The 14,984-nt window shown below is 45.1% G+C and overlaps 1 protein-coding gene across 4 annotated transcripts in view; it reads left to right on the top strand.

Moving 5' to 3' along the window:
- REEP1 (receptor accessory protein 1) overlaps positions 1-13,212 on the top strand; it is a 109,791-nt gene extending 96,579 nt beyond the window's left edge. For 2 of the 4 annotated variants that reach the window (XM_039852371.1, XM_039852372.1), the window contains exon 7: positions 10,154-10,675. In XM_039852371.1, coding sequence (XP_039708305.1) covers positions 10,154-10,164 — 11 coding nt within the window. In that variant the 3' untranslated portion in view covers positions 10,165-10,675. Of the gene's footprint in view, positions 1-1,234; positions 1,271-7,661; positions 7,814-10,153 lie in introns of all 4 variants that reach the window. The other 2 variants (XM_039852373.1, XM_039852370.1) reach the window with 2 other exon arrangements.
- The last annotated feature ends 1,772 nt before the right edge of the window (positions 13,213-14,984 follow it).

Below are 14,984 nucleotides of genomic sequence, written 5' to 3'. Positions count from 1 at the left end.
TTCCTTCCCAGCCCCCAGTGTGGGCCTTGGACACCAAGCATGGTTGGGTAGGGGAAAGGGCCTGAGTCTGGGCTTCCATCCTGGCTGGGTGGCACTGGACATGTGCAGAGACAGTAAATGCAACACAGCGAGGCAGATATCACCAAGCAGTCACCACAGTTGTTCCCACTGGGCCTAGATTCAGCCTCAGAACCTTTCTCAGAATGATAGCCCAGAGAGTCACTACCAGAGGATTTGACATTGGCACAGGAAATGAGGCCAGTTCCCTTAAACTTTCTTCTCTGTAAAAAGGCCACAAATAATCCCTCTTCAGCCTGTGTCTCAGGGTTGTGAGGAGAGCAAACAAGATAGTTTGCGAACCCTGGACAGGTGGCAGAAGTTGAAGGAAACCTGGGAGAAGACAGGTAAGAGGTAGCGGCTGACCCCCTGCAGTTGTACACAGCCATTGGAAGCAATGGTTCCAATGTACATACAGGTAGATCTTGAAAACATGATGCCTAGTGAAAAAAGTACAAAACAGCATGAGATACTATGTAATGAGTTATGTAAAATAAAAATATATGCCCGTTGTGCAAAATAACAATATGGAGTTTGCAAGAACACATTGCTCTCCCTACAGAATGTACTGGGGAGTATTTTGTCAGACACCGTCTATTGAAAACCTGGCATTGGACCCCAGGAAGGGTACAGGAGTCGAAAGAGTGATCCTTGCCTTCCATGAACTTAGAGACACTCAGCATGTATTTAGTGAGCACCTGCTGTATACTAAGCCCTGGATGTGCACCAAGACCAATGGAGTGTTCAAAGCAGCAACCAATTAGGCCTTCGACCAAATGGCCAGACACTAAGCACTTTGGGGGGTCAGAGGTCTGTCTGAGGTTTTCTAGAGGTCATTCTGAACTGGAAGCTATAGAGGGGAGAGGCATCTGAGCCTCTCGAGATGGTTGGAGTTACTTCCCAGAGGAAACTTTGACCCCAACCCCCACCTTCCTTAGGGCTGCAGGATACAAGGACTGACATCCGTGGGCCAGGCAGGGGCATTTTCTAGCACCCAAGAAGAAGCTGAATCTGGAACGGTCCCCTCTCCCACCTTGGTGTCTCTACAGAGACCCACATTCCTGGGACCTCTATATTGAACACACTGAGATCCCACACTTCACTGGGCCCTTCCTGTTTTCCTGGGGCTGATTCCTGTCAAGTAGGGGATGTCACTGATGGTGTCCCATCCCTACAGTGTGTACCTGCTGCTCTACCTGCAGGACCCGGAAAGGTGAGTAAGCAGCCAGCCTCTCTGCAGCGTGCTGGACTCCTGCCTCTAGAAGAGGTTCTAACCATGAGCTGTCACCTGACTTTGGGGCTCCCTTTCAGCTGCATGGTCTGGCGGGGAGAGCTCAGGAGGTTAACTCCTTAAAATAGCAAACCTGTATTATCTTAGAGTAAGATACTACCTGAGTAAGCTGCTACCAAATTCCTGCCGAGGCCAGGAATTTGGTAGCAGCTTACTCAGGTAGTTCGGGCTCAGGTTTCTCAAGAGTTGTAGTCAAGATGTCAGCCAGGGCTGCAGTTATCTGAAGGCTTGACTGAGCCTGGAGGATCCACTTCCAAGATGTCTCCCTAATAGCTATTGGCCGGAGGCCTCAGTTCCTTACCACATGGGCCTCTCTAGGGTTGCTTGAGCATCCTAACAACATGGCAACTAGCTTCACCCAGAGTGAATGATCAAAAAGAGAGAGAGAGAGGGCATGTGCATGTGCGAAGTCATGGTACCTGTTAGGACTCAGTCTCTGGAGTCACACACCACCACTTCTGCCTTGTTAATGTTTGTTGGAAGTGAGTCATTAAGTCCAGCCCATACTTAGGGGAGGAGAGGGGAATTAATCTCCACCTCATGGAGGGAGAAGTAGCAAAGAATGTGTGGGGATATTTTTAAATGAGGGTCATGTTTCCTTGTGCCGTGGGTGATGAGGACACAGGAACTTATCCACGGCCTCAGCAGTGACGTAGCCCGGCAGTTCCAAGGTTTTGGTCCTGCTGTCACCAGGGAGCCCTGGTCCTGCTTTGCCACTTACTAGCTGTGTAGCCACCTGTGGATTTTCTAACCACGCTGAACCTCAGCTGAGCCTTATCTTAAAAGAGAGCTAGAGATCCCCACTTCCTCCTCACTGTGCTGTTGTGAAATTGGCTGTGGGAGAGTGTTTTGAAGCATAATGTTGATGATTATAGCCCAGAGCAGCTAGGAAACCTCAGGGAGAGGGGATAAGCCTGGGGTCTCCTAGTCTTGCACAGAGACTCCTGCCGCTGCCCTCCCTGTGGGTGAGTGACAGCTTGGTAGAGCCATGGCTACCCCACAGTTGGCCATTTTGATCTGTCCTGACCTGCTGTTTCCCTAACCTTAACTGGACACTTGAGGGACTAACGATGGTGCTGGACCAAGCTAGCCTGCCTTTCATCCCTGTGAAGTGCTCCCTACATGAGAGAGCTGGCTTTGGCTTAGAAGGCAAGAGGGGCCACCCTGGCCTACAGCTGCCTGCTGGTGTGAGGGGAAGGTACGCACAGTGCCTATTGCTGCCTGTGCCACCAACCCTGATGGCACGGCATACCCCTCCCACATAGGTAAAGAGAAGAAGGATGTGAAGCTGAGTTATAAGAAGAGTCCTGTTTTCTCATTATTTCTCCACTTTTAAGGCTTCTTAATGCAAAGGATTTCTAAGGTCTATAGAAGACTTGGAGGTTTGGGAGGCCATAGCCCATTGTGAACTAAGCAACGGGACAATGGAGGCCATCTTCCTAGCCATGTGTCCCTTGGGGAGCTCCTGATCCACATCAGAATCAGGAGAGTGTGTGTATATATATGTATGTATGTATGTATGTATGTATGTGTATGTGTATATATATATATATATATATATATATAAAATTATTAAGTTATACACCAAAAATGAATACAATGTTATCTGTCAATTATATCCAAAGAAAGAAAGGAAGGATGGAAGGTGGGGAGGGAGGAAGAGAAGGGCTGCATGCAGCTACTTCCAGCACTAGGAGCTAACTTTGGCCTTGTGGATATACTAGTTCATGGGGAACAACCAAGCAGTCCCAGTGGCCTCAGGCAACTGTTGTTATTTCTATCAATCAATTCACCCTTTAAAATTTTGAGTTTGTAAATTCCGTGAGCCATTCAGAAAGCCTCTTAATTCTGAGATATTGTCATTTGGAGGACAAGGGAGAGTAAAACTGCCTTCTCCTCCATTCTTTCCTCATGGAACTATTCTGCGCCTCTCTCTGGGAATCCCTCACCTCCCATGACACCTGGTGGTTTCATAATCAGAAGCTGCATTTCCAGTGCATGCAAATAGAATTGCAGTTGACTCTAGGAATTTAGTAGCATTTGCTCTCCCAGGGAGCTGCCAGCACAAGGGCAGTTTATTGGGGAAAGGGCAGCAGGTGGGGCTCAGAGGAAGCCTCAGGCTGGGGTAGCCCTGCCCAAGTTGTGATCTGGAGCCTTTCAACCTAGCCTCCCTTTTTTGTGCCCTCTTAACACCGAGTGCTCGGGAGTTCTTTCCTGCCCCTAAGGTCTGCTTGCAAGGAACTGGCAGTTGATTCATCTACACCACTTCCCTCTGTGGGTGTGGGAGAGTCCCTCCACTCTCAGGCTTCAGCCCCCTCTGCAAAATGGTGGAGTTGGGCTAAGATGCCCCAGGGGCCCTTACAGATCTGACCATCTTTGCATTGAAGGGTGCTGGGTGCTAAGTGTCAACAGGTGGTGTTGGGGGAGGTTTGTCTCAAACCTGGGGCTGGAGGTCAACTGTCAGGCAGTGGTGCCCTGAGAGAGGATTTCAGGGAGTCACAGATGCTTTGGTCAGGGGGCTCTCCTGGTCTCCTGAACTGATTTTCATCTGATCTCAGATTGCAAGAGAGCGTTCTCTCCCCAGTTCTCCTTCATTCCCGCCCTGCCCCACCCCCACCGTCAGTCGACTCCCTGTTATTTCCTGCATGCTCCTTTCCTCTGTTTCTATTCTCTCTTTCCTGGCCCTACTTCCCTTTTCCCCATCTTTTCTCTCTTCCTATCTTGTTGTAATATAGAACTGAACTCTGTACTACTGCTTGGAATGAGTCACAGATTTTTTTTCTGTATGTGTGTTTGTGTGTGTATGTTTTAGATCAAGTGTGTAGAACATTGTTTTAAAAAACAAAGTCATCTCTATTTACTCTCTCAATTGGGGATGGGGAGGAGGTGTTTGACTTGAGTGTGGCCTGGGCTTTATATTTCCTCTGACAGCAGCAGGAGCTGTCCAAGGTTTAGAGTGTGAGAAGCAAGTGTGTGTGCCTGTTCATATGCATGTACCTGCATGCTCACACAGGTGTGTGTTTCATCTCCAATGACCCTGCCCTAATAGAATATTCTTTTCTTTCTCCTCGGTGACTGTTGGACCTGGATGTAAGTGTTCCAGATGGGTGTGCTCTTTTCCAGACACATTTGCTGACTTCTGTTAATGCTCCTGCTCACGTGTGCTGTGTGGAATGTGTTTACTAACCCAGGGCTTGTTCTGCTGTCTGCTGGGGTAGGGGTTCTTAGGGCTCAGTGCGTTGGATCCGCTGGGTCTTTCAGGGCTAGGAGTCTCTGCCAGTTTCTCCCTCCCTGCCCTCCTCACAGAGAAAAGAGATGGAGCTGCTTCCCAGCCTGCAGTAGTCGTGCAGACATGTTTGCTAATACAGAATGTCAGCCAGGGCCACACACGCACTCCCCTGCTATGGAAAATAAGAGGAGCCCCTGCCCTTTCCTCGAGTCCCCTCTGCCCCCAGCCTCAGGCACTATGGTGGCAGCTCTGCAGGTACAAGGCCCTGGATGCCATCACTTGAAGTTTGGAGGTGGTTCTTGTGGCCAGGACTTTCCATAAGAGACACTCCTCCCCTACAAGTTGTCTCCAGGAGCCATCCGAATATTCAGATGTGGGTAGCAACACCCTGCTCAGCCACCCATCCTCATCTTCATCTTGGTGCCCATCTTAGTGAGACCTTGTTCTGTGGTGTTTATTTATTTATAGTATTCCCTGTTCCTAAAAGGATTTCAGTCCCCTGCAGAAATACAGATGATAGATCAAACCAAAGTAAGAATAATGAAGTTTGGGGGAAAAGGAATAGGCAGGTGAGATAGAGGAAGAGGTGAGAAGAAAATTTTAAATGCATGCCGTAAAGTTGTGCACTGTCAAAGAGGCTGGGTGACCTTTCAGCCAATGCAAAGAAGGAAACACAGTCAAGAGATTCAGTGTCACAACACAATAGCCAACCAGAGGCTCAGAGGCTTAGCTTGTTCAAATGTTTATTCTTATGGGTCCTGAGAGTAAAGCAAGAGATTACAAACAACATCCTTGGTGGAAACCCTCAGCAAACATATTGATCAGTAGGGTTCCTCTCTCTTTAGTAAGCTCTCTCTGTGGCTTCCATCTGAGGTTACTTCTGGTCCCCTGAGCTGCCCATACCAGCCTCGTTTACTCCCAGCCTATGCCGAATTGAATGCTTGTTTTCTATTCCTATCTGGATATCTAGGTTCCCCTTGAACCATCATTCCTAGTGGGCCAGAGGGGCACTTCTTTCCTACCCTTTAGCCTGTGCTCATGCGTGCAGTGGAGAACAGACTCAAAGCCATTTTGGTTTTAGTCCTGAGGTAGAGGTGGTGGGGATGATGATGATGATGATGATGATGATGATGATTTTGGTAATGTGCGAGTTCATTGCTCAGTCTCAGTGAATCTAGACTCGGTGAGCGGACTGAAGTGTTTAGTACCTGAGGATCTGGTGGTGATTCTGGACTGCCTTTGGAACCCCAGAATAATCAGTACGGGGAAAGCCCTGGACCTGGATTTAGAGGCAACTGCATGTGCAGAGGCACAGACTCAAACCAGTCCCCAGGCCTGCTCCTAGGATGCAGGGCTTCTGGCTGGGCCTGAGCTGGCCAGGCTGCTTCTGCAGTTTCTGCCCTGGTCTGAGGGCTTCTGTCTTTTTTAACTCCCTCAGGCAGGAAGTATCTGTGCCCAGACAAAATTTCCCTATGGATGAGAATCGAGCTCTGCTTCGGGACAAGAGCTGAGCTCTCTAAAATGAGTTCAGTGGCCGAGTGGCCAACTGCATGCTAAGCCCTGGGTCAAGTGCTCAGAGTGACCAAGGAAGAATCTGCCACGTTTGGGACGCTTCCTGTTGGGCTGAGGCAATGAGACTGACATGAGAACCAGGGCAGATGGTACAAGCCCTGTGGTACTGAGTCCGAGCGGTGTCAGAGTGAGGGAGTGGAGAGGCCTGGGAGGGCGAGAGTATTTGGGGAGACTCTCTGGGGTTGCCAATCTTTTGTGTTCATTAGTCCACAGGGTGCACCTGATTTGGGTAGGGATGAGACCAGAGGATAAGCTAAACCCAGAGTAAACAGGCTGGGGATACACAGAAAAAATAATCAAAGGAAGGTTAATGATCTCGGCTTGGCCCTTACTAGGATGCTTTCTGAGAAGGTCACTCGCAGCCTACAATTTAGCGTTGAAATTCGTGATTAAGACAACTGTGCTCTCATGCTGCCTCCCTCTGGCTGTTGGGGAGCACAGCAGCGATAACTGGGAAGGTTGCTCAAGATGAAGGTTTGGTTGTTAGTTTTACTTAACCCACACCTGGTGCTTTTATAGTCTAGCAAGTCCCCTTTTGATGGAGAGAACACATTTGATGGTTGAACACATTTTTAGGAGCAGTATAAGGCTGTTCCAGAAAGAACTCGGTTTCTATCTGTAGGCCTCAGAGCGGTTGGACCAGATGCTCTGAGTCCCCCCTGGCTCTTCACCATGTGATTCTAGGTAAAAATAATTTATATAGAAAGATATGTCTATGGGTGTCAGATAGGCTGGGTATGGGTAGGAAATATATGACTAAGATAAGACTATCTGGCTAGATGACATGAAATATGCTCAGCATTGACCATTTTAAAAAAAATTACTGTGCATTCAATGATTCGTGTCATTGAGCTTTTCCTGTGTATTAGTCAAGGAAGACTAAAACAGGAATCTTGCCGTCATTTTTGAGGGGAGGGACTAGATTCTCCTTCTACTAGGCTAGTTGCTTCTCTAGGACTCAGACTTCGAAATGAAAAATCTACATAATTTTGCTTAAGGTTCTCTTTGAGGCTTCCTGACATTTTATATCCTGTCTCTTAAACAGTGCTTTGAGCTGAATATGCAAGTGTAATGCACTGTCAACAGTGCTTGTATACAAAATAGAGAAAACTGTTCTATTCTTCTCTTGAAATCACTGTCACTCTCCTTTCTAGAGAAGATTCCCCGCCCTCCCCTTCTCCCAGCATTTTTCTGGTGTGGTCACAGGTCTAAGCTGCAGGGTTTGACACATCTCAGTTAAACAGCATCTATCTTCTTCCACGAAAGCATGTATGCCCCCTTCCCTGTGGCCAGTCTCACAGTTGTACCCTCATAATCCCAGATCCATGTGCAGGATCCCCAGAAGATACTGGCTGCTTTTTCAGACAGAGGGACTTCAGCTGTCCTAACAGGCCTGGCTTTTTGTGCTGTGTGCCTAACCTTGCCGTTGCCTGCCCTTCCTTGCTCCGTTCTACACTGACCCCTCCTTGATATACTTTGTCTCCTCTGTGTAGATTGTAAATGGACATTAAGTGGTTGAGGGAGATGTGAATGAGGGTGGTGTGAAGGCATGGGAGCCCCACCAGGTCCAAAACCCACTGGCGTTTTCTGACGAGGAGGAGGAAGACCTGCTGGATTTCATGTACAAGTATAAGACACTGCGAAAGACGGAGTTCCCCCTGGAGGTACACGGCGGCGTCTGGGCCTGTGGCTTGGAGCATGCGTTTGCACAAGGGCTTCACCCTGGAGATCTGCGGGTTCTGGGAGCAACATCTCTCGGGCACCCAGGATCCCCTGAGTGCCTGAGGTGGGGCAATCTCCCTCCATCAAAAGAAAGGGCAAGCCCTGGGTAGCATCCAGCTAACTGCCTAGGGGCAAAAAAGACTCTACTAATTTTATTTAGAAATATGAGATGGGATATAGTGTTTAAATAAAAAAAAAAATTAACTACTAACCTAAGATATGTGAGTGAAAAGCAACCCAGATGAGTGTTGGGGGGAATGAAAAACTCAGAATGTGTTATTTGACAAGGTTTTATAAATAAGCTTATTATTGCATCTCCAAGACACATAGTGCCTGGTACAAAATAGATACTCAGAAAATGTTATTAAAGGGGCACGACTCTTTAAAATCACCCAAAACAATACACTGGATATATGTACTATTGCCAGTTATAAATGTAGATAAAGTTTTGCAGCAGGAGGGTCAAGCCTAGAGCCTTTCGGGCCTTGCTCTGTGATGTGAGTAGGACGTCACCAGCCTTGGGCTTAGGTGCGGGGCCAGGAGATTCGGGGGACCCCAGACTCTTCCTTTCTACCCCCTTATGTCACCTCTCCTATTCCCTATCTGCTGAATACTGTGACCCCAGGAGGCCCAGATGAGGAAATGCATTGAAAGAGTCCCCTACACAAACACAATGACCTGTAGTCACTGTTCACCCTAGGACTGTAGTTATTAGCACCTCAATGTACCTGAGGCCATAAGATTCCTTCCTGAGGTGGGGCACTTGGGGGGCACTTTTGAAGTTACAGGTTTTGGTAAAAGTTGTTCTGGGCATGGAAATTGCTCGAGGAGCCCATTACTGCCTGGGCAGCTCCAAGATGGGGAGAGGGCTGGGGAGGAAAGTGCCAAAATCATTCTAGGGCCTGATGGGTTGTGCCATATGGTTTGTTTCTTAAAGCTCCACAAGCTGCTTTACTGTTAAATAGCTTGAGGCAGGTTATTGATTGGCATAGGTTCACTGATTCTTCTATTATTCTCTGTCCAGAGATGGCTGATAAACATTTCCTAGTTGTAAAGGTATAGTGTGAAGACTCAGGATGTGGAATGCCTGGGCCTTCTGTCCCTTCTCCCCACCCCAATCCCACCACCTACCCTGTGTGCCTGCTGGTCACTGAGCAGCACTGGTAAATGATGGTGCACTTGGACCTGTCCTCAGGAAGTGGATGGGGGAAACAAGCACACCTGCCATGGGTGCAGAGTCCTCCTATGTCCTCTAATGTGCAAACCATGAGAACAAAGGAGATGACAATCCTAGTTGTGTGACTGGGCCTTGGGAGTACAAGGCACTCAGGAGTGACCTGAGCTGGGTCACACAGAGGACTAGAAATAGCAAGACAGAAAAGGGAAGAAGGGCTTCTAGTCAGAAGGAATAGAGGTATGAAAGGACAGTGTTATATAGATCAGTGGTCTCCAACCTTTTTTGGCACCAGGGACCGGTGCTCCTATGAGAATCTAATGCCTGATGGTCTGAGGTGGAGCTGAGCTGGTAATGCTAGTGTTGGGGAGTAGCTGCAAATACAAATGAAGCTTCACTCACCTGCCACTCACCTCCTGCTATGTGGCCCGATTCCTAACAGACCACTGACTGGTACTGGTCCCTGGCCCTAGGGTTGGGAACTCCTGATGTAGATAAAGAAGTTGAGTACAGAGGAGCAGACAGAAACATGGGTTGAGGATAGGTTGGGCCCCCGTGTGAATCCCTTTGAGTGCTATGCTAGGAGAAAACCCTTTCTATTTCAAGACAATGTTTCTCTTTGTTGTATGGTTTGCTGTGCATTAAAGGATTTCACATCTAGAAAGAGGACTGGAAATTAGGTTATGGAAATTTTTAAGCATGTACCAAGAAACACGAGACCAGTTCCCAAAGGAAATAACAAAGACAAGGGAAGAGATGAGGAGGCATTTCTCTCAGCTGAGTCACTTGTCAAGATCATTTTGCTCTGAGGCAGAAACAAGAAAGACTAGCCATCCTGCGCAGCCGTTCACTCAGAGACCCAGGGACTTAGGAGAGCACGAAGAGGAAGGCACGGACCTCTGTTGGCTCAGCTTCTTGGAGATGCTTGGGAAGTGACTGATTCTATTGTGGAAACTCAGTGAGCCCCCAGCCCCAGCCAGCTGTGTCACACACATGTTCATTTAGCCAAAGGAACTAGATATCTTAACACAAACCCATTCAGGTGCTGTCCTCAAGACTCTATGTTTATGCCAAATTGAAGGATGCCTTTTTCTGTTTTCTCTGGCAGGCACCGCCTAGAATCCTTCGATCTCGCTTCAGGAAGAAAAGTACCTCATCCTCCGCCACTGAAACCACGTGAGTGAGATGAGCCAACAGCACCGGATACACAGAATGTTTCTTCTCTGCCTTAAAAGAGCTATTCAAAAAAACAGAAATCTGCAAGCTGGTGTGCTTTGAGTGTGCAGCCTCACAGACTTGGCCTTTTTTCTCTCTCCCCTCTTCCACTTTTAAGATACTTGTTTTTCCCTTTATTTTGCTGGGGAGAGGCTAAAGGGAAGGTAGTGAGTGGGGGGAGGTGTGATTTCCACAATTGGATTGTCATTACAGATAGCAGTGTGTTTTTAGAAACATAAAAGAATGACCCCCACACTATTGAGATGTACATTTGTAATTTATTTGTTGCATATTTCCTTTTTAGTCCTGTAAATGCAAACAAATCAATTTTTTAAAACTTTTTTTGTTCTTGGTACTAATACTTTGGACTACAGTGTACATATTTATGGCTTTTGGCTTAATATAATGAACTTGCAAGGGCTGCCAGAGATTCTGATAATATAAGAAAACTGCCGAAACAGAAGGGTAAAAATTTTTCGATTCTAGAGAATGTCTTAGATGTGCTTATAAAGCTTCCAAATACAACTCCAGTAAACTATCCCTTTTCCTACAGGACGATGGTCCATAAACTTCAGTGTATCAGAGGTTTAGAATGAAGAGAGACAATATTTTAGTGACAGGTGACTGTAATGAGGTTAGGGGCACAGCCTAGAATAAGAGAAGAATCACAGGAAGCTTGTTTTCCCCTTGGATTCAGGTTGAGCTCCTGAGTTCTTTCCGGGGTTACCATTTGCCACAGGCAGGTGGCTCCCCCTTGGTAAAGCTGCTCAGGGATGCGGACTCGCAGAGCTGTTGTGAGGAATCATTTTGAGTGCTTCTAAAGTTCTTGACAAATGACTGTTGTTTCTCCTTCGTAGTAATCTGTGCTGTGACTAATCTCTCCAGGTGGAGGAGCCTACAATCTGAGCACTTTCTTTCAGAGAACACTAAGCAAAAACCAATGACTGAACCAAATTAAAACAAAACCTAGAACTACGCTGTTTCAGATATGCTGTAAAAATACATTTGAGACACCTGTGTAACAATCAAAATGCTGGGTTCTAGAAAGGTTTTAGAGGTTGAGATCTTTATGGATATGACTTGCTGTTCAGCTCCATGGGCAGCTGTGGCTCATGTCTTTTGCCTTTCTGTTCTCTTCCTGGCTTATGCAGAATGTGAGAGGAAAGTCACATGCTCACAGGCACTCCAAGTCCTAATGGGCGTTTTACACACACCCGTATTGCTTGGAGAATAAAGTACTACCCAAGGGGACTCCCTACTTGGATTGAGAATTTGTCAGAAAAGACAAATCTGGTTTAAATAGGTTCAAGGTAGCTGCTTTACCCTTGGAGAGCAGAGCTTAAATGTAGGACTGTGTATTTGTGCTTAAGAGTTGGTATTTTCTTTCAGTGTACTGCATGCAGTGGTTACAACCCAGTTATTTATAATACTTGGATTGTGTTTGTTCTTAGATATGCCCTGAAGACTAGAGAATTAGTGTTACGTACCACAAAGAACTTACTGTCAACCAGTTGTAAACAGGCCCAATTAGACTGTTCCATTACTGAGCTACGCGAGTACATCAGTGGTCTTTGCTGATGACACATTGGCTGGATCTTAGCCACCTCACAAAGGGTTCTACTTGAAGTTGATTGTTACCAGATGTACATATTTAAATCCCTTCTTCCCCCAGTTACTCTGAAGGTGACTTTGTAATTTATAAAAAGATTTAGGAAAATAAACCTAAAAGCAAATTTGTGATTCAGAGGACAAATAGCTGTCTGTTCATTGTCTGTGCCCCACACCCACCAATACCTAACCTGTTTAGGGAAGACAGAAAAATCGTTTTCTTCAAGTTCATGGAATAGTTTCAGACAGAGGGAAAATATATGCTTTAAATGTATATACCTGCTAGTTGGGAGTGCCCAGAATTATCAGAAACAAGTGCATAAAAAGCTTAACTTATGCAGCTTTTTAGCAACTTTTCTTTTGCCAAAATAACACATGCCTATAGCAGCAGAGATTAAAATTCTATTGTGAACAAGCTAGATTTTCACCATTTTACAATGGAAAGTTTTAACAAGTACAGACTATCAAGTTTGCACTCAACTATGCCAAAAACAAGTTTGAAGCACTCTACTTTCAAATGCTGTATTACTTCTCATTCAAGATTTAAAAGATATAAAGTTATCCAAACTGCTGTCTTAATGTAAATGTAACTATTTTTCCTTCGTGTTGATTAGGGAGTTGGTTTCTCTCTTAAAAACACTCACTGTACAACTGAGAGCAGCTGTCATATTTCTGGCAAAACGTGTTTACTTATCCAACAAGCTGTTATATTTGTGTAAGGACTGAGATAAAATGTGAATGCCTCAAAGTGTACATGTAGTGGTGTGGTGTTCTGTCCAGAAGATATAACTAAATGTTTTTAATTTGCTGATATACAGACTTAGGCTGTTTACAAAATGCTAGCTTGAAAGTCTGTAATTTTCATGTAATAACTTTTATTTGCCATTGAGCACCTGATCTGTTTGAGGTGGTGAGATGTGGTGTTGTACTTATAAACTGGAAAGTTTAGTCATAAACCCTCCTGGCTTTGTGTGAATAGCTTGTTCATTTTGCTGGTCTCTGAAACGTGTGTTCTCTGTAGCAAACTGTCCGTGTGTTTGTGATAACAGTGCTTGTTCACCATGACCACCATTGAGCACCTTCCTAGTTCTTCATCTTGCACAGTATTTAAAATGGTAAAGGATATGTTTCATTCTCAAACAGCTGACATGCCGGACTGCGACCGTGCATATTCTCCCTAGTTTCTGTAGTCTCTATAGAACGATCTGTAATAAAATAGCATACTGGACTGTGCATCAAAGGGGTGTAAAATCACAGTATTCCAAAGGTTGAAGTTCTGCTGTTTTGTTATAATGCCTGATATATATCTTGAATAAAGTCTTAGCATTTTTCTTTTAAAAGACATCTTTGTATTGTTAGGCTTATGAGGAAAGAGAAAATACTTTTTAAAACACGTGGAAGGTAGGAAAGATTAGAAGCTGAATGCTCAGCCACTAACAGACTTAGTGCCTGGAGACCTGGCCTCATGCCTACTACATTGAATTGCTGCAAGGAAAAAAATTAAATATTGGTGTTTTGAAAACCAGTTGTTCCCATAAATATAAACTTGGTAGTATTGTTGTTTTATATTTTTAAAGGGCACCAGTGGAAACTGGGTAGCTGTGAAAATAAAATAGTAGTCCATCTGGAAGGCAGCTTCAATTCTGCAAACAGACCTTTGGTCTGTTTTGCTTCTTTGAACCTGTTTCCTCCTCTGCAAATGCGAGGAGAACGTATGTAGGTTAAAGGATGGGGTGCCTGTGGAGGTGCACTGGGTGGTATGGACGCCCCAAACACCACTGCAGCCTTGCCTTTAAAATATGAACAGGCACACATAAGCTTCATTGGGTGGTCACAGAGACTTGGAAACTCAAAATTTGAAACATCAAAATGAAACACTCATTTTCTTTGCCTTTATAGTCCTATATTCTATGTTAGACACAAGGACTGCAAATTAAAGCAGCAGCAGGTAAAGCATATTCAGAAGACTGAAAAGATGGAAAGAAAAACCAGGATGAGAGGTAACAGTTATAAAATTTAAAAGCTGACTTGGTACTGTATCATGAACATACTTAGTATTTATAATGCTAGTCACTTGTTGATTTAGATATGAATTTTCATGTTATTAGAAGATTCAGAGAAATACACGGGATTCCAAGGAGTTAGACTTAGGTTCTGAGTGACGTATTAGCTATATTTTGGGTTATTTATCTAACTTTCTGTAAGCTTCAGTTTCCTAAAATCTACACTAGGGATAACTCTTATCTCCTTGCAAGACTGGTATGAGGATTAGTAGTTTTGTAGATACATGCTCATTCCTATGCTGGGGACAGAGGAGGTTTTCAATAAATTATATTTTTACGTATACCTGAATGCCATTTAGGTAGACCCTTTAATGAAAGATGTTTTGTTGTCACACTATAAAATCAGTTTGATGAAAAACCCTGCTGCTACCTACAAAAATTATAAATGAAAACTCGCTTTCCCTTAAACTGTGTACCTGTCAGCCCTTCTCCTTCAGTCCACCTGTGGATGCTGAGGCCTGCCTGCCAGTCCTTGTCTCTGCCTCCCCTGACCAATGCCTAGAGGAAAAACCAAGGTGTTCTGATGCCCCAGTGACAGAGACCCTTGTCCATATTTGTACTTAGGGAAGTCAAGGAGGCAGGGAGAACATGTCTTCCTTCTCAAATTCTTCAGGCACTAGTTCCATCCCACGACCTGAGGTAAGGTGGTAAAACAGGGCAGGAGCCAGGCAGGTGGGAAATGACATGGAAGCCTTGTCAGTGGTTGGTTTCTGCCATCTCAGAAATGTGAGATAATGAAAACCCATCAAAACAATGCCATTCTATGCTGCAGCCTCTTACCTCATCTCTATTGAAATGTCTGTTCTTTACTAATTGGTCCCATATATACACTTTTGCCTTCTAGTTTTAGAACACTCTATAGGTGCTCCTTTTTCTTTTTAATGCACACACACACACTGGTTTCAAGGAATTCCTCTAATAATCCTAAATTGACATGCCACAGAATTTCAATTTGGTTATCTTTTACCTTATTCTATTAACAATAGAGGTCCTTCATCTTAATTATCATCAACTATTATATTAAAGGATTTGAAACAATAACTGAGGGACACT

This window comes from Pteropus medius, unplaced genomic scaffold (genome assembly GCF_902729225.1).
Source record: "Pteropus medius unplaced genomic scaffold, Ma_sr-lr_union100, whole genome shotgun sequence".
In the NCBI taxonomy this organism is placed as follows: domain Eukaryota; kingdom Metazoa; phylum Chordata; class Mammalia; order Chiroptera; family Pteropodidae; genus Pteropus; species Pteropus medius.
Note: the sequence above shows the minus strand (reverse complement) of the source record. Positions and strands in the feature narration are given on the sequence as shown.